General features: G+C 37.3%; 1 protein-coding gene across 1 annotated transcript; it reads right to left on the bottom strand.

Moving 5' to 3' along the window:
- Positions 1–9,721: 9,721 nt before the first annotated feature.
- Positions 9,722–14,762, bottom strand: LOC134751582 (zinc finger protein 271-like). Its single transcript, XM_063687057.1, has 3 exons — positions 14,347–14,762; positions 13,386–13,574; positions 9,722–11,547 (listed from the first exon to the last, which is right to left on the bottom strand). Exons 1-3 carry the CDS (start codon positions 14,420–14,422, stop codon positions 10,817–10,819), a joined length of 996 nt encoding a protein of 331 aa, XP_063543127.1. The 5' UTR covers positions 14,423–14,762; the 3' UTR covers positions 9,722–10,816.
- Positions 14,763–20,022: the final 5,260 nt, after the last annotated feature.

The raw sequence follows: 20,022 nt of genomic DNA, 5'->3' as shown, positions 1-20,022 counted from the left end.
TAACCTAACCTAACCTAACCTAACCTAACCTAACCTAACCTAACCTAACCTAACCTAACCTAACCTAACCTAACCTAACCTAACCTAACCTAACCTAACCTAACCTAACCTAACCTAACCTAACCTAACCTAACCTAACCTAACCTAACCTAACCTAACCTAACCTAACCTAACCTAACCTAACCTAACCTAACCTAACCTAACCTAACCTAACCTAACCTAACCTAACCTAACCTAACCTAACCTAACCTAACCTAACCTAACCAGAAATGTTTCTGGCTCTTCTTAACAAATGCCTGAGCCTCCACCACTTCCCTCTGTCCTGGAAGGAAGCGACAGTCGTAGCATTAAGAAAACCAGGAAAAGAGGACTATACGAATCCAAAGTCATACAGACCGATCGGACTGCTCCCCATTCTCGGAAAAATTTACGAAAAACTCCTGGTTGCTCGACTCAAGCATTATCTTGTCCCAAGAATAAGCGCCCGCCAGTTTGGCTTCATGCCACAAAGAAGTACCGAGGACTCCCTCTATACCATGATACAACACATCAAAGAGAAATTACAGGAGAAGAAAATTGTCACCGTTGTGTCACTGGATATAGAGGGAGCCTTCGACAACGCCTGGTGGCCGGCCATCAGAGTCTGCTTAGCTGAAGAAAATTGCCCACCCGACCTAAGAAAGGTCTTCGACAGCTACCTTAAAGACAGGAAGGTTAGAGTGAGGTACCTGAGAGAAGAATATAGCATGAAAACAAGCAAAGGGTGTGTGCAGGGTTCGATTGGCGGCCCAATGTTATGGAACCTCCTGTTGGACCCGCTCCTAAAATCTCTAGAGGGAAAACACGTATGGTGCCAAGCATTCGCGGACGACGTCGTCCTGGTCTTCGACGGGAAAACAGCTCACGACATCGAGAGGCAGGCAAATGCCGCACTTGAACATGTTCAGAGGTGGGGTGTGAACAACAAACTTAAATTCGCTCCCCATAAAACCGTAGGAATGGTCATCACAAGGAAATTGAAATATGACACACCACGTCTGAACATGGGAGGAACGGATATCACCATGTCCAAAGAAATCAAGATGCTAGGAGTAACCGTTGACAACAAACTGACGTTCAACACCCACGTAGCGAATGTCTGTAGGAAGGCGATAGGTATACACAAGAGGCTAGCCAGAGCAGCCAAAACCAGTTGGGGACTAAACCCCGAAATAATCAAAACAATATATGTCGCTACAGTCGAGCCCATTATACTGTATGCTGCCAGTGTATGGGCCCCTGCAGCCAACAAAATAGGAATAATAAAGCAGCTTGGGACAGTTCAGCGCGGAATAGCACAAAAAATATGTAAGGCATATCGCACAGTATCCCTTAACTCAGCCCTTGTGCTGGCAGGTATACTCCCACTTGATCTCAGAGTGCGAGAGGCAGCAGCCCTATACGAAGCAAAGAAGGGGGTGCCAGTGCCTGGTCTGGGCGATTGGGAAGTAGAAAGAATGGTACCAGCAACAAAAATACCGCACCCTGCTGAACGTGACGATGTAAAAGTAATACGCCTCTTAAACCAAGAAGACGTTGACAGACATAGTGAACATGAGGTCAGAATATTTACGGACGGTAGCAAGATCGGAGGTGGGGTTGGGGCGTCGTTATCAATCTGGAAGGGAGAAGTCGAAATAAGGACGCGCAAACTAACATTACCAAAGTTCTGCACCGTCTACCAAGCGGAGCTCCTAGCACTGTGTATAGCAACCAGAGAAGTGGTGAAGCACAGGGAAAAAACGTTTGGGGTCTACAGCGACTCTATGGCGGCACTCCAGACCATCCAGAATCACGGATGCCTCCATCCCCTAGCAGTGGAAGCAAGAGAAAATATGAAAACAATATCTCTCCAAGGAAAAATATTGATTTTGCATTGGATTAAAGCACACGCGGGGTTGGAAGGGAACGAGAGAGCGGATGAGCTTGCAAAAGGAGCAGCTGCAGACTCAAAACGAAAACCAGACTACGATCAATGTCCGATCGCATACGTAAAGCGACGCCTGCGTATGGCAACGCTTGACGAATGGAACCACAGATATAAGTCAGGCGAAACCGCATCTACAACTAAGCTGTTTTTCCCGGACATAGTGGCGGCATACAATGTAATTCGCAAAATGGAACCAACAAATGTTACGACGCAGCTTATGACAGGGCACGGAGGATTCTCTGAATACCTAAACCGCTTTAGGTGCAAGGAGAGTCCCTCGTGCATCTGCGACCCGGCAAAACACGAATCAGTTGAACACATACTACTGGAATGTCCGATACATGCAAAAGAACGATTTGATTTCGAACAAAGAACAGCGACCAACCTAACATCCGAGGTAATAAGGGAACTAATTTCAGGAGAAAATAAAGAGGAGTTTGTAAAATACTGTATAAAAATTGTAAAAATAGTAATCAATAGAAACAAAACTAGATAAGAAAGTTATGTTTGATTAATATAATAAGTATATTAAAATAAACATAAAATAATAGAATAAGGAAACAAAAAATGTAAATAGCGTAGAGTAAAAATTACAGAGAGAAATGTAAAACCCGAACCACCTTGAATGGACACAACTGTATTCTTGATTATTTACAACCCCCAATGAAAGGACCACCAAGTACAATCCCTGAAACAATTAAAGGAAGAAATAAATATATAGTATAGAATAGGCAAACGTAGCTGGGAGTCCCACCCAGAAAAAGCAATGCAAGACGATGAATGAAAGAAAGATAGTATGAAGCATGAAAGTGCGAGAAGAATAAAAGCGAGAACTGGAATGAAAGATACACGCTAACATAGGCTCCGATCATGTTGGAGGATAAAAAAAAAAAAAAAAAAAAAAAAAAAAAAAAAAAAAAAAAAAAAAAAAAAAAAAAAAAAAAAAAAACCTAACCTAACCTAACCTAACCTAACCTAACCTAACCTAAACTAACCTAACCTAACCTAACCTAACCTAATAGGTTTTCCATTTTCCATTTTCCATCCCATGACTAATGTTAAAGGTCCTATCAAAATCGGACAAGCCGTTTCGATTTGGGAACCAAAACAGACAAAATGTCACAGTCAATTTTGACAGATAGTATTAACAATGTCACTCGGTGCTATATTCTATCCCAAAAAGATAATTTTCACTGAAAATGACCAAAACTGTCAATCTGTCAAATTTGACTGATATGTCAAACAACTCTATACTATGTCACTTAGTACCAAACTTTAACAAAACATGTTAATTTTCACTAAAAATGACAAAAACTATCAAACTGTCAATTTTGTCATTTTTGACAGATGTGTCAAACTACATTTTCCATCCCATGACTACTGTTGAAGGTCCTATCAAAATCGGACCAGCCGTTTCGATTTTGGATGCAAAATTGTCAAAATGTCACAAATATCAATTTTGACAGACAGTATAAATCTACACTTAACAATGTCACTTGGTGCTAAATTATATCCCAAAAAGATAATTTTCACTGAAAATGACCAAAACTGTCAATCTGTCAAATTTGACTGATATGTCAAACTACTCTATACTATGTCACTTAGTACCAAACTTTAACAAAACATGTTAATTTTCACTAAAAATGACAAAAACTGTCAAACTGTCAATTTTGACATTTTTGACTGATGTGTCAAACTACATTTTCTATCCCATGACTACTGTTGAAGTTCCTATCAAAATCGGACCAGCCGTTTCGATTTTGGACCCAAAACTGTCAAAATTTCACAAAATGTCAATTTTGACAGAATTGACAGATAGTATAAATCTACACTTAACAATGTCACTTGGTGCTAAATTATATCCCAAAATTAGAAATTTCACTGAAAATGGCAAAAACTGTCAAACTGTCAAATTTGACAGATGTCAAACAACACTAAGTACATTAAACTATGTCACTTAGTACCAAACAATAACAAAACATGTTAATTTTCAGCAAAAATGACAAAAACTGTCAAACTGTCAATTTTGACAGTTTTGACAGATGCGTCAAACTACATTTTCCATCCCATGACCAATGTTGAAAGTCCTATCAAAATCGGACCAGCCGTTTAGAAGATACAGAATTTTTCCTTAAACTGAATTTCGGTCAAGTTCGAGTCGGAATTAGCTTTTTCCATACAAATTAGGTCGAGGCGCCTGATGAAGGTAATAGCAATGTTTCTCTATATTTTTACCTCTAAAAAATTAATATCTCAAAAACGGTAAGAGATAAAAAAAAATGGACTTGAAATTCGAGCTATCGGCACCACGTAGTAGGTGCACGAGGTACGGTGTGCCTACCTTATATATTTTTTTCAAAATTTTTGGACGCTAAAAAAAAATTTAAAAAAATGCAAAAATAATCTAACCCGGGTCTAAAATCTTTATTTATTATCCGATTTTAATGTAAAAAACGTCATTCGATGCGCAATTATTGAAATTTTGGGGTAGGGTAGAAACCAAACACCTAATTATTATAAGTTTTTAATAAAAAATTAAAAACCGCAAATTTTCAAAAAAAATGTATGGGAGGTACCAGACGCAGGGCGATTCAATACCAAAAGCGAAAGACCATAGATAGATTAGGTAAAAAAAAGCCCCTATGCCAAATTTGAACGAAATCGACCGAGAATAGACCCTATAACCTAACCTAATAGGTTTTCCATTTTCCATTTTCCATCCCATGACTAATGTTAAAGGTCCTATCAAAATCGGACAAGCCGTTTCGATTTGGGAACCAAAACAGACAAAATGTCACAGTCAATTTTGACAGATAGTATTAACAATGTCACTCGGTGCTATATTCTATCCCAAAAAGATAATTTTCACTGAAAATGACCAAAACTGTCAATCTGTCAAATTTGACTGATATGTCAAACAACTCTATACTATGTCACTTAGTACCAAACTTTAACAAAACATGTTAATTTTCACTAAAAATGACAAAAACTATCAAACTGTCAATTTTGTCATTTTTGACAGATGTGTCAAACTACATTTTCCATCCCATGACTACTGTTGAAGGTCCTATCAAAATCGGACCAGCCGTTTCGATTTTGGATGCAAAATTGTCAAAATGTCACAAATATCAATTTTGACAGACAGTATAAATCTACACTTAACAATGTCACTTGGTGCTAAATTATATCCCAAAAAGATAATTTTCACTGAAAATGACCAAAACTGTCAATCTGTCAAATTTGACTGATATGTCAAACTACTCTATACTATGTCACTTAGTACCAAACTTTAACAAAACATGTTAATATTCACTAAAAATGACAAAAACTGTCAAACTGTCAATTTTGACATTTTTGACTGATGTGTCAAACTACATTTTCTATCCCATGACTACTGTTGAAGTTCCTATCAAAATCGGACCAGCCGTTTCGATTTTGGACCCAAAACTGTCAAAATTTCACAAAATGTCAATTTTGACAGAATTGACAGATAGTATAAATCTACACTTAACAATGTCACTTGGTGCTAAATTATATCCCAAAATTAGAAATTTCACTGAAAATGGCAAAAACTGTCAAACTGTCAAATTTGACAGATGTCAAACAACACTAAGTACATTAAACTATGTCACTTAGTACCAAACAATAACAAAACATGTTAATTTTCAGCAAAAATGACAAAAACTGTCAAACTGTCAATTTTGACAGTTTTGACAGATGCGTCAAACTACATTTTCCATCCCATGACCAATGTTGAAAGTCCTATCAAAATCGGACCAGCCGTTTAGAAGATACAGAATTTTTCCTTAAACTGAATTTCGGTCAAGTTCGAGTCGGAATTAGCTTTTTCCATACAAATTAGGTCGAGGCGCCTGATGAAGGTAATAGCAATGTTTCTCTATATTTTTACCTCTAAAAAATTAATATCTCAAAAACGGTAAGAGATAAAAAAAAATGGACTTGAAATTCGAGCTATCGGCACCACGTAGTAGGTGCACGAGGTACGGTGTGCCTACCTTATATATTTTTTTCAAAATTTTTGGACGCTAAAAAAAAATTTAAAAAAATGCAAAAATAATCTAACCCGGGTCTAAAATCTTTATTTATTATCCGATTTTAATGTAAAAAACGTCATTCGATGCGCAATTATTGAAATTTTGGGGTAGGGTAGAAACCAAACACCTAATTATTATAAGTTTTTAATAAAAAATTAAAAACCGCAAATTTTCAAAAAAAATGTATGGGAGGTACCAGACGCAGGGCGATTCAATACCAAAAGCGAAAGACCATAGATAGATTAGGTAAAAAAAAGCCCCTATGCCAAATTTGAACGAAATCGACCGAGAATAGACCCTATAACCTAACCTAACCTAACCTAACCTAACCTAACCTAACCTAACCTAACCTAACCTAACCTAACCTAACCTAACCTAACCTAACCTAACCTAACCTAACCTAACCTAACCTAACCTAACCTAACCTAACCTAACCTAACCTAACCTAACCTAACCTAACCTAACCTAACCTAACCTAACCTAACCTAACTCAAAACCTAACCTAACTCAAAACCTAACCTAACTCAAAACCTAACCTAACTCAAAACCTAACCTAACTCAAAACCTAACCTAACTCAAAACCTAACCTAACTCAAAACCTAACCTAACTCAAAACCTAACCTAACTCAAAACCTAACCTAACTCAAAACCTAACCTAACTCAAAACCTAACCTAACTCAAAACCTAACCTAACTCAAAACCTAACCTAACTCAAAACCTAACCTAACTCAAAACCTAACCTAACTCAAAACCTAACCTAACTCAAAACCTAACCTAACTCAAAACCTAACCTAACTCAAAACCTAACCTAACTCAAAACCTAACCTAACTCAAAACCTAACCTAACTCAAAACCTAACCTAACTCAAAACCTAACCTAACTCAAAACCTAACCTAACTCAAAACCTAACCTAACTCAAAACCTAACCTAACTCAAAACCTAACCTAACTCAAAACCTAACCTAACTCAAAACCTAACCTAACTCAAAACCTAACCTAACTCAAAACCTAACCTAACTCAAAACCTAACCTAACTCAAAACCTAACCTAACTCAAAACCTAACCTAACTCAAAACCTAACCTAACTCAAAACCTAACCTAACTCAAAACCTAACCTAACTCAAAACCTAACCTAACTCAAAACCTAACCTAACTCAAAACCTAACCTAACTCAAAACCTAACCTAACTCAAAACCTAACCTAACTCAAAACCTAACCTAACTCAAAACCTAACCTAACTCAAAACCTAACCTAACTCAAAACCTAACCTAACTCAAAACCTAACCTAACTCAAAACCTAACCTAACTCAAAACCTAACCTAACTCAAAACCTAACCTAACTCAAAACCTAACCTAACTCAAAACCTAACCTAACTCAAAACCTAACCTAACTCAAAACCTAACCTAACTCAAAACCTAACCTAACTCCGAACCTTACCTAACCACTGTAATTGCGAAATCTCCACATGATTCTTAGGAAAATTTTAACAGCGTCATTTATCTTAAGCTTGCATTTATTGACTAGTGCCATCTACCGGTAACACCGAGTAAGATGCCTTTAAATTTATGGATTATTATGGATATTTTTCCCCCGCCGCGCGCACCCCCGTCGCACACCCTCACTCATGCGCCGCGCATGAACTCAAATTGACCCCAAAACCAGCTGTGTGTAGGGTGTGCATAATTTGTAAAAAAAATAGGAATAAAAATAATAAATCGTAAAAATAAAAAGTACATGTTTTTTTATTGAAATGGGTTCTATTAACGATACTGAATTCAGGGTTTTTTTTTGTTAACTGACTAAAAAGTAACCCTGTATATTAAACTAAATACATGCTTGACTTACACCTCTTTATATTTATTTTTACATATTCCCAAACCACTCACTTCCACATCCACTTTCAAATTTTTCCTTGTATATTGTTTCTAATTTGTCTTAATTATTAGTTACTGCCTTTACTGTTCTGAGCTATCTTCTTGCCCTGGGCTCCATGGAAGACCAGCGCTGTAGCATATACCTATATGTTAGAGCATATGCTGAGTGGTGTCCATTTGTAGCCTCTATAGCAGCATCAATATTGTAATCATTGCATGTTAGTATAAGCTACTTGTAATTTTACGTGGTAGTGTAAGATCTTACTTCTTCTTTTTAAACTTGTATGGTGCTGTATGTAGATTTTTACAATAAACGTTTTCTATTCTATTCTATTCTATTCTAAATTAGTTCCCTTTATTTACTACGTGTATTTTTGATATAACTGCAAATTTTAACGCGACGTAGGTTTAAGTTTTCTTTCACGATTCTGAGGAGTGAAGTGCAAAATTAATTTCTGAAAATTTTTGAGCGGCAATGTATCGTTTCGTCAGTAAATGCGATGTGCAGAGTTTATATAAATAAAGTAGGTAGGGATACACTGCTCGCTGAATTATTTAACAAGGAAAAATAAGTCGTTCATTTTATTTCTTTATATTTAATTCGTTTAAAATTGGCCTGTTAATAAGACAAATTTTGGTTCAGAATCCATACCAAAGAGGACATAATAGGATAGAGCGGTACTATCATAGTAAATTTTGTATCCACAGTAAAATCACTGCCATCTACACACATGATTATAACTAAAATTAAAAATATCAAAAAAAGGATATTTTTTATTTTTATTTGCATTAATTATTTTTATATGATTTCGACCCATGCCCTTTCACTGATATGCGTTAAAATTGTTAAATAACAATCGAAACCGTCAATGCCATCTATCCGAGAGTAGGCCAAAGGTAGTGGCGTGGCGCCATCTGATTGAGAATCTAATTTTCTTGATTTCCGAGGCACGTTTTTTTCTTATACTTATCCATCTATTACGGAGTTATATCTATCTTTGCTATCTTTTCTCAGCTAAGGCTGATATTAAAACTACTAGAGCCATCTATGATTATGATTATTTATATTTGAATCATGTTTCATTGACCTGCATGACCAAGACAAATTTTGGTTCATAATCCATACCTTAGCTGCTGATATTAAGACTGCTAGGGCCATCTATGATTTTATATATTATTGATGTTCATTTTCAATGTCATCCTATAGTTGCGGAAAGTGCGAAATCTGTAAATTTTTAGTTTCATATCATATTATGAATTTAAATTCTTGACGTATGCTACCATATATCGATAACATCGTTTTAGTTTTTCTACTCGTCAATAGATGTCAGTAGCAGTATCCCTATTTGTAACAATTTGGTAATGTATGCAATATTCGTTATGCTTTAATATTTTTGTAATCCCATAAATCATCTCGCTATAATGTAAGGTAGCTCTTGTGGTTCGTTGATCCGTGATTTAAAATTGACAGTTTAGTTGGTCAATTCACCCGGTTGAGTCATTATCACAGCGAACTCAGAATGGTCAGTGTCACCAAAGATAGATATGTGTCACCCCACTGGTATAATATAAGTCATATTATATAACATAATATGATAATAAGCGAACCTGTTTATCCTACTGTTACACACACACACACAGTGCGCTTATTTAGACTTGAATCTAAAATTATCTATATTAAAAACTGGTCAACGGTTCTTTGTGCATACAACTAGAGCCTGGTCAGGTCCGTCTTCCGAGGATTTTATGAGTCGTTGGGCGTGGCTTTGGTTGGACCTTGCAATTAGAAAAGTTTAGTAGAAATGGTAAAAGAAAACAATTGGAATATTACAATATAATATAATATCAAATATTCACGATTACAATGTCAGTTAAAAACGTTCTATTTGGTTACTTAAGTATTTCATAAAAATAAGGACATAAGGCTCCGTCACATGTCACATTGACGTGGTAGCGGAACCGACGCAGATGGCGCGTGGTACCGCGCAACTGGGAATGCAGCCCAGTTCACATTTGTTCACGCAGCGTGCATCAGACAAATGTGAACGCAACCATATTAAAGGTATGAAACCGATATGCGTCACAACACAACACGGCACGTCACGTCAGACAAATGTGAACCGGGCTTTATGAGTTACGTTACGCGGAGTGGTCGCGGGGCGGAAGCGGCGCGGTCGCGGTCACTCGCCCGTCAGTCCCGTCACGTTGGCGCGGATCGGAAGCGGAGCGGTTGTGCAGCCTGCGTGCGCCCCGCCCGCCTACCCGTAGCCGTAGCTGTAGCCGTAGCCGTAGCCGTAGCCGTAGCCGTAGCCGTAGGTAACTTACAACGCGGGTCCGCGGTCAAAACGCTTTCAATCCGCCCACCGCGGTCAATGTGACATCACCGCTCCGGAACGCTTCTGCGGCAATGTGACGGAGCCTTTTCAGTAACCCCTCTTGACACCTACTAAAATCTTTGATTACCTGATTTTAATTTGATCATAAAATAAAATATTATAAATAAGAAGGTAAATAAAACAGTCATAATTATTAAAAATATTTTAACCATTAATTCAAAAATATGTAAATTACGTTTGATGTTGTTTTTTTATATATTTACCGTTATATGATGAGCATTCTTACAGAATTATATATGACGTTTGTTTGAAGTTCGAGGCAACTTACAAAAATTCAAAAAAGCTCACTATTACTAATAAAAACCAAGAATAATGGAATGGCATTCTAACAGTTGCAGTGCCCTTACAGCTAGGGTTCATAGCTGTTTTCCATTCTAATGTAAGACCTTATTGTACCTATGAAAGCAATAAATTACTGATTGACGATTACATCGTCGACCTCGAACGTTTGCGACATAGAAGGGGTCGCCACGTACGAGAGCAGTCCTGTCTTCATGTTTCACGTGCCCAGTAAGAAACAAGTTAAGCCTTTTCCGATTTGTCCCGAGTGTTATTCCTAATGTGGTTCCGTTTATGTTTGTTCAAAGTAGATTTCCACTTAAACCTCTTGTTACACAAATCGCACGAATACTTCTCATCAATCTCGTGAATCTGTTTATGAGTCTTCAAGTCACCTGATTGCGAACACCTCTTCGAGCATATATCGCAGACGTACGGCTTCTCGCCGGTGTGTATTCTGATATGTCTCGTTAAGTTATGAGACTGCGTGAACTTCTTCTCACAGTACTTGCATGAGAATGGTTTCTGTCCAGTGTGGATTCGTTTGTGTATTTCTAAACACTCCATTCTTACAAACTCTTTTTTACAAATGTTACAAACGTGCGGTTTGGTGCCCGTGTGTGTTCGTATGTGGCGGTTGAAGTGGCCCGATTGAAAGAACTGTTTGTGACATATTTCACAAAAGAATACCTTTTTGCTGGAGTGACTTGGTAACATTTTAGGATTTGCTCGCAGGTGTGCTTTGATGTGGCGAATTAAAGAATGTTTTTTCCTAAATAATAGGCCACAGGGGTCGCACATGTACGTCTCTATTGCCTCGGACTCGGAATGTTGCAAGTCGGTGTTGGTTCCCCGCGGACCCCGCTGCGGTTTAGTGTGTTCGTCAGCGCTCGCGCTCGCGGTGCCGGTCCCGGTCCCGGTCCCGGTCCCGGTCCCGGTCCCGGTCCCGGAGGGTGGTGTTTCGGGGCGCTTGTCTGAAAAGATGTTTGGGTGAAAATATTGTTAGTCGTATTTTGTAGGTCGGCATGGATAAGACTATGACTATATTATGATACTCTAACTCGTTAAGGTAAGCATTATTAGTTCAGTTTAACCAATGAAGAAATCATATTTTCAGTATTGGAATAAAATAATGTTTTTTACAAATGTGGTCGGACTGCAAAAACTGACATATTACGGTGAGGCCGACCAAGAGATACGTCAACAGTTTTAATTTACGAGTAGCTATTATAATCCGTTTTTTTTAACTATTTTTACACACATATTTTAATGCATTACTAATTTAGGAGACTTTGTAGATTTGTTAGTTCGCATGGTTATTGATTTATTTTATTTTATAACGTTCCTAGATTACGGTGTACTATATTGTTGTATGTCCTCACAGGACGTCAGGACGTCATGGACTGACTATCCGAATTGATGTAACAACTTAATTATAAAAAAATGTATGTACATGACTTTACAATCAATAAATGAAATGAAATGAGGTAAAATGTAGCTGCCACATGGTACCTCAAATTGGTCGGCGTCAGACACAGGAACTGGCCAACACAGGACTTAACCGACAACTTTTTTAAATATCCTCAAAGGCAGCTATCCTACCACACAAGGTTGATTCTATTTTTCGATAAGGTTTTTTTTGGGAATTTTTGTACCACTTTTTTGCCATTTGCACAAAATTTGCCAAGTTAAGCCGAGGCCCGAAGCTTGGAAGCTTGTAATTTGCATTACTAAATGCAAATCTAAGATAATCTTATCTACTAAGATAAGTCTATTAATCTATGTATATTAGGCAGTAAGCATCCCGAATAAATTAAAATTCCGAATAATATGCTAATGCAGCCGGAATGTCAGTATCAAACGGAACTCCTCAATAGAAAAACACATACAAATCGAATTCATGCTCATTGGGAAGGAAGGGGTCAAGAAGCACTGGGTACTCTAGGTAGTCTAGGGTAGAAATGCAAAAGAGAAGTAGTAGGTACAGTCAGCAATAAAACATGTTTGACAGTTACTTGTACCTACTCCGGAGTCCAGATATGTGCACTTGAAGTGAACTGAATATTAAATAAATAAATATTTTTGTACAACTTTATACTGCCAACCCAGCCACAGAATTATGCATAGCTTTTATTGAATATTTTGGTTCATATACATATAAGTACCAGGGATAGGTACCAGGAATTAGGTTCTTGAATTTTAACTTTCTGGCACAAAAAAGAAATCTCTTGTCTTTCTGTGTGTAACCCCCCCCCCCCCCCAATCCCACCAGCATAATTCCTTTCTACACTTACCCCCTTATTCATAAACGTTTACTAAATTTACTAAAGTTGACAAGCCGCTAATAATCGTTTGTCCCTTTCCATCATACCAATACGTCGGAAAGGGACAAACAATTATTAGCGGCTTGTCAACTTTAGTAGACGTTTATGATCAATACATATGGTACAAACTCTCCAAGTTTGCTCATTCTACCAACATAATCATATTCATCATAATGCTTTGTTTCTAAAAATTTGTTCATCTTAAAAACTTGTAACATGTAATATTTTTTTATTATTTTCATTATTTTATTACATTTAATACAAGTTACAACTGCAATCAAACACGACTGGTTGTCAAAAAAAAATTAAGTAAATAATTTATTTCCTTACTAACCTTCACATTTCTTTCTAAGACTTTTATTCTCATTCTTATGCCCTAGAGGTAGATTTCGGATTAGAAATTTTAATTTAAGGCCTTTGTCGGTTTTGTCTATGCATGGTCTGTCAGTAACTTATACTATGATGTTTTATAAATAATAAAGTATTACCAGCACACAACCGCTGCAGCACCTCGGGCCCCAGCACCAGGTTGTGTTTAACCTCATGGTCCGCATACAGGTCTCCATCCTTGCACAACGTATCCTGCTTCGCACCCTTCAGCTCCGGCTGTACACACGCAGGCTCTGGTTTTAATGGCTGCGGCTCCTCGTCTACTTCTGGTTCTACCTTTATGCTCACTGCAACAAATAATGTCTATCAATCAATCTATATACGTCATGGCCTTAAGTAACCCGACAAATTTTAACCACACATTCCTTACCACCAGGTAAAAAATGCAAATTGGAAGCAAAAAGTGTTACTTTTGGTCAAATTAAGCAAAAAAGAAGTGTTTGTGTTTCCTGCATGTAACATTCTACATTATTTCTTTTTACATCTTGGCGAAAAAACACCATTACAACTAATAGATAAAGTTTTTCTTTACATGTTTCCTTTAAAAATATAATGTTGGTCAGTAGGCACGTCACATAGTGACAGCGTCACAGCCAAAAAGCGATCTACACTGAGTTATTACAGACAAAATTTTACACAAAATGTCACTATCTCTAAAACAACACAGATTTCAGAAAACTTTGTATGACAATTTAGTCTCTAAATGCGGTCAATAATACAAATCTACTTGAGTTGAGTTGAGCCTATGGTGTATACTACATATACTGTATTAACTTGAATGAAATAAATTTCATTTACCTAGTCTAGTCTAGTCCTAATCCTAGCAAGGGCAATGGCATAGCATACTCTAGTAAATAATTTGAAAGTATATAATTTTAAAAGCAACTTATGACCAACATCTTCTAATAAGCTTATAATATATAATAATAAAGAAAAGCGCACTGTTAAGTATCAATGTGGCAGTTTATTGTGAGGGGGCAGGGTAGGTAAGGTAGGCCTCACTGAATGGTGTAGTAAATGAAAGGCAGGTATGGGAAATGTATAAATGTTACAACTTACCGTCTAGGACATATTCGGGCTCCTCCTTGACTCGCGGAGCCTCCAGGGACGTGCTGCCGATGCCGTTTCCTTCCATCTCTCACACTCACAGATGAATGTTGATTGCTAACTAACAGTCACTGTCACGCACAGACGCACGCCAATAACGTAAATGAAATGAGAATACAATACAACCACAACATTATATAGTTGTTTGTTTAAGCTAAACCGCTAAACTGAAGTAGATTTACCCATGGACACTCAAATAAAATAAAATAAACTGTTTATGTATGAAGTGCCTAGCGTTTGTAATGTTAATTAGTTTTTGGAATTAGAATTAAACCAATTACTCAAAGTAATTGTAATTTTTATGTTCACGTGCAGTGTTTTTATCATATGGGATATGGTATATGAGTATGAGTCGCAGTCGTCGTATCATATGACGTTTCCAATGTTTCCATGACGTTTCAAATCATCGATGGTAGGATCCTATAGATTACACAATGTATGGTGGAATCAGCCTGGCTTGAGCCTGGCGCAACTAGAAACAAAAATACAATATGTTGAAAAAGGCATAATACTAATGGCGGTGTCTCAGAATAATGACTAAAGCAAAGAAGCCGGGCAAAAATAAAAACTTGGTAAAAGATATCGTATTCACAACACGCTATTACTTTTTGTCTATGAGTGAGTGAGACAACAATCTGCAAGTTCTTTCGTTTTTTTCAGTATTGTCATAAGATGAACTGAGGGAAATGTCAAATGGTCCTATGTGGTTCTATAATATAATCCAGCCAAATAAAATATAAGTTCGTTATTTCACAGGTAGGTGTCAACTGTAACAACTTGACATAGTCGTATTATTTTAGTTGAAATATTTCGGGATGTTTCAGCGGTCATCTTGGTTTATTTTAATTATATTCTTGCTATTCCTGAAAGATTGTTGGAAAACGTGTTGTTTTTATTTGTAACGGTTTGAAGTTCCCTTTGTGATAATGTCTTGTGTGATCGAGGGCTGTAAATCGCATACAGGAAGAAAAGAAAATACGCACGAACCGATAACCTTTAATCGGTGAGTTTTGTTCAATTTTGAAGAAATTAATTTATAGGACCTGACCCTAAACATAGAAATCGATATATTGTTTATGTAATTATTACTTGCATTCAAGTCTATATAGATTTTTGCATAAATTTTCGAACTTTTCTGCTAAGTATGAAAGGTTATATTTTTGGCATAGTGATGTATCGACCTCAGATCAATAACCTATCGACATTTACAGCTTTCTTATGGTTTGGCCCAGGACTGTCTCATTTTAATTGATGAGTACAGTCAAGGGCATAAATATATATACATTCCCAAAGTCTCAAAAATATGTGTACGCTCAGACAATAAAATCGTGTTCACATATTTTTAAGCCATTTGTCTGGATCGATATTTTTGCCTTCGACTGTACCTATAGTTTTCTTTGTTCTTACTTACTGACAGATTGTGTTTGCCAGACTATAGTTTAATACTAAAAACCGGTCAAGTGCGGGTCGGACGCGCGCACCAAGGGGACCGTACTTTTTAGTATTTGTTGTTATAGCGGCAACAGAAATACATAATCTGTGAAAATTTCAACTGTCTAGCTATCACGGTTCATGAGATACAGCCTGGTGACAGACAGACGGACAGCGAAGTATTAGTAATAGGGTCCCGTCTTTACCCTTTGGGTACGGAACCCTAATAAAAAAGACATTAATGATCATTGATGAATGTTCCTTTTATTAATATTGTTGGTCACAAAACTCAACTTTTTATTTCAGATTTCCAAAGGACGAGGAATAGGGGATATTACTGCAATGTTCTGCCACCAGATTGCAGCACTAGCTTTTTTAGTGCACCGTAGGGTAACTTATTCATACTGTACCTTTAACAGGTTTTTGACAAGTTTTCAGGGGACCTACCGTTAAACTCGAATCCGAAATTTCGTTATCTAGCTGCCTCTTTATCGCTCGAATACGCAAGAGTGACAGAGATGTTAGATAACGAAAGTTCGATTTTCTTGTTTCGCGATAGACCCTCAGATTGTGATAGTGGCGCCACCTACGCCGAGTTTCGCAAAATATTCCCTATTATTAAATAAAAATACATATTACACGAACGTTTTTTTTTTTCATTTCCTATTTGGTACAGTCAGCTGCAGAGAAAAGGTACCCCACGTCCATACTAATTTACAGAACTTTGTATGCAGGTGGGGTGCCTTTTCTCTGCAGCTGACTGTACATGACTAGAAACTATACTTAGTCTTTTAGCATTAGAAAAAACGGTAAACCATTTCCACTTTTTATAAATATAGCAATATTTTACTTATGAAAGCAAAAGTATGTAAATGATCGTATATTATATTTGTTGTGACTTATTTTCAAAGTGTTTTTCGATAAAACGACACGTTAAGATCGCTCGCCTTCTTTCTAATGATAAAAAAACGAGAGGTATAGTTAGACGGTTCCGAGTGGTAGACTGCAAATGAGATAAAAGCTATATTAGGTACATGCATTAATCCTCATATCAGGCGGCTCTTTGATTCCAAGGATTGCATAATTTTTATACTTTTTAATGATTTTTAGAATATGAAAATTATAAAAAGTATAAAAGTTATGCAATCCTTGAATTCCACGCATTTCATTTCATTTCAACGAGCCGCCTGCTACAGATTTCTTGAAATTGCCGCGTTTTTTCAGGTTCAACTTTCATTAGCCAGACTATTATAAATTTGCCAATTTCGTGATTATTCTTTTACACGGCACATAAACTTATGCATAATTTATCGATATAAAAAGTCGACACAGTTACATCCCTAGCAAATTATCAAACTTATGACACCGTACGTAAATGAGAAATAACAAGCATATATGCATCTCTTTTCGGCACATTATCTAATTCGTAAGGAAGTAATGTACGGGTATACATATTTGCGAAGCATTTTTGCCCGACTTCTATGCTTTAGTCATTATTCTGAGGGCGGTGTAATGGCGGATATTGTCGTCTCATTCTCTCAGTGTATCCATCTTACTTCATCTGCCAGTCGCCATTTTTAGGGTTCCGTAGCCAAATGGCAAAAATTTGTCATGTCTGTCTGTCTGTCTGTCTGTCTGTCTGTCTGTCTGTCCGTCCGTATGTCACAGCCACTTTTCTCTGAAACTATAAGAACTATACTGTTGAAACTTAGTAAGTAGATGTATTCTGTGAACCGCATTAAGATTTTCACACAAAAATAGAAAAAAAAAACAATAAATTTTGGGGGTTCCCCATACTTGGAAGTAGTTTTTTTATTACGTCATAAATCGTAAACCGCACTCTCTTCACCCACGCCTTTCACTCACGTTTCACATAAAAAATACATTGTTAAAATTATGTAATGTACGGAACCCTCGGTGCGCGAGTCCGAATCGCACTTGGCCGGTTTTTTATCTGCTCTGTATCGGCCATATTGTGTTTTCGGGAGCTTCAACAATTTCTGTTAGTATTCGAGCTTTTTGTCGTATTTTTGGTTTTAATTCGTGTTATCAATTATCATTATATAAAAATCGTTTACTGAAACGGATTGTGCATATTTACAAAAATACGATCCAGGAACTTGTGCTATTTGTGGAATTCTTGCCTACCGATGTGAAAATAAAGAAAGGAAGTTTATGGCGAGATATCCTTTGGATCCTGACCGGTAGGTAAACAAGAAATTGGACAATATTTAGTCCCGTGTAACGTGAAAGCACGATTGCATGCTTTATTTGTTAAACAATTGTTAAGTTTTTTTTGTTCGTAACACTAGTGCTGCTCTTGATGACTATCGATAACTAGGTATTTTTCATTTACAGACGGTGAAACGGCGGTGAAACAGCGTCATTTGTAGCAGATTCTGTCCAGCATTTCCAGCCGATGATCAGACAAAAAAGGGCGACAAATATAACCTGCGAGAGTGGCACAAAAAATATATTATGTTTTCTGTTTTACTATTACTTAATGTATGTACAAAATGACTCATTTTCTCTGGTGAAGATAACACTGCCAATTTATTAAAAAACGTCCGAGCACCCCACCACCTGCCACCTGGCCGAAATAGGCTTTGTAAACTGCAAGGTTATTTGTTTTATTTAATCGATAAAAATATAATTTATTATGTATCGCCCCAGAGGCACCACGGAAAATTTATCGATAAATTCTGGGAATGCGTGCGTACAGCACTATTCGTTTCGCTTTTTGACGTTTGACGTGTGTCATATTGTGCGTGTGTCACTAGACGTATGCTAAATTAATTCCATTGGCCAGTAAGGAAGTCCCGTCTCTCAAAACGTAGTGGTTATATACTCTTTGGGTGGAATGGTCTCTCTTCATAGATTGTAAGATCCTATAGATGTTGCTATACGCGTGCGTCAGTGAGGGACAGAACTCACAGAACCATGAATCTAGTATAACTGGATCGGTCATGAGGGGTGGGGGAAAATGACCGAACGGGATAGTCTTATGTATCTTTCAGTAGGAGTAGCAGAGAAAGCGCTGCGCTGTTATTGTTTGTCCTTGTCATAGTTTCACTTTTCCACCGCTGCCACAACCGAGGTTGTGGCAAACAAATAAGTACGTGACATGTCATGTTTGCAGGGGGGTGTCACTGCGCAGTTTAGGTATATTTGGCCGGCGCACCGCCCGGGAAGGTGTATGGCAGTGGGCTGCCGCTCGGCTCGCACGATAGTCGTGTCACGTGGCGCTCGCGCAAAATTGAAAATACGCAATGGCTTCGAAACCTAAATCGCGATCTAATCTGTATAAAAGATGATGTTCTGTTTACGGATGTCTGAATAAACGGAAGAACAAGGAAGCAGAAAATAGTACATTTCGATGCTAGTGCGGAAAGTATGTAATTACTTCACGAGTACCGAGATATCTTGCCACGAGCCGCAGACGAGTGGCAAGACTCGGGACGAGTGAAGAATGACATTTCCGCACGTTTTTTAATACAGTTGCGAAAAAATAAGAAAAGCAACACGTAAGGAATGGAATTCGAAACTTTTATATTATTTTAATAGATTAAGTTAATTGTAAGAACATTGTATTGCTGTTTTCTATGGAGCGACATGTTCACCTCGGTGACAAGCTCTTAAATAAAGAGAAAAAATAAATAAAAAATCTGTGACATCATTGACATTGACATTATGAAGCGGTGTTTTTCTAGCTTTTTAACCGACTTCAATTTCATTGAAGGAGGAGGTTCTGTATTAGGTTGTGGCTATTTTTTTTTATATATTTTTTTTATGTATGTTCACCGATTATTCTTAGACCCGTGGTCCGATTTGAGTAATTCTTTTTTTGTTCGAAAGGAGCTACTTCCAAGTTGGTCCGATATTAATCTGGTTCTGATCTGATGATGGGATCCCTGAGGAATTGAGGGAACTCCTCAATTTTTAAAGGCACATGTATGGTGATTTGGGTATTTTCATAAGCAACTTGAGCATTTTCTCTCGAAAACGACCAATTTGATGAAGTGGATCTGATGATGATGATTGTTTTGAAGATAGTGATGATGATTTTTTTTAATGTAGGATGTTCAGCGATTACTCCGAGACCCGTGGTCCGACTTGAACAATTCTTTTTTTGTTTGAAAGGAACTACCTCCAAGGTGATCCCACATTAATGTGGTGCTGTTCTGATGATGGGATCCA

The sequence above is a fragment of the Cydia strobilella genome, chromosome 22 (genome assembly GCF_947568885.1).
Source record: "Cydia strobilella chromosome 22, ilCydStro3.1, whole genome shotgun sequence".
Classification (NCBI taxonomy): domain Eukaryota; kingdom Metazoa; phylum Arthropoda; class Insecta; order Lepidoptera; family Tortricidae; genus Cydia; species Cydia strobilella.
The sequence above is the reverse complement of the archived record's forward strand: the minus strand, read 5'-3'. Positions and strand labels throughout refer to the sequence as shown.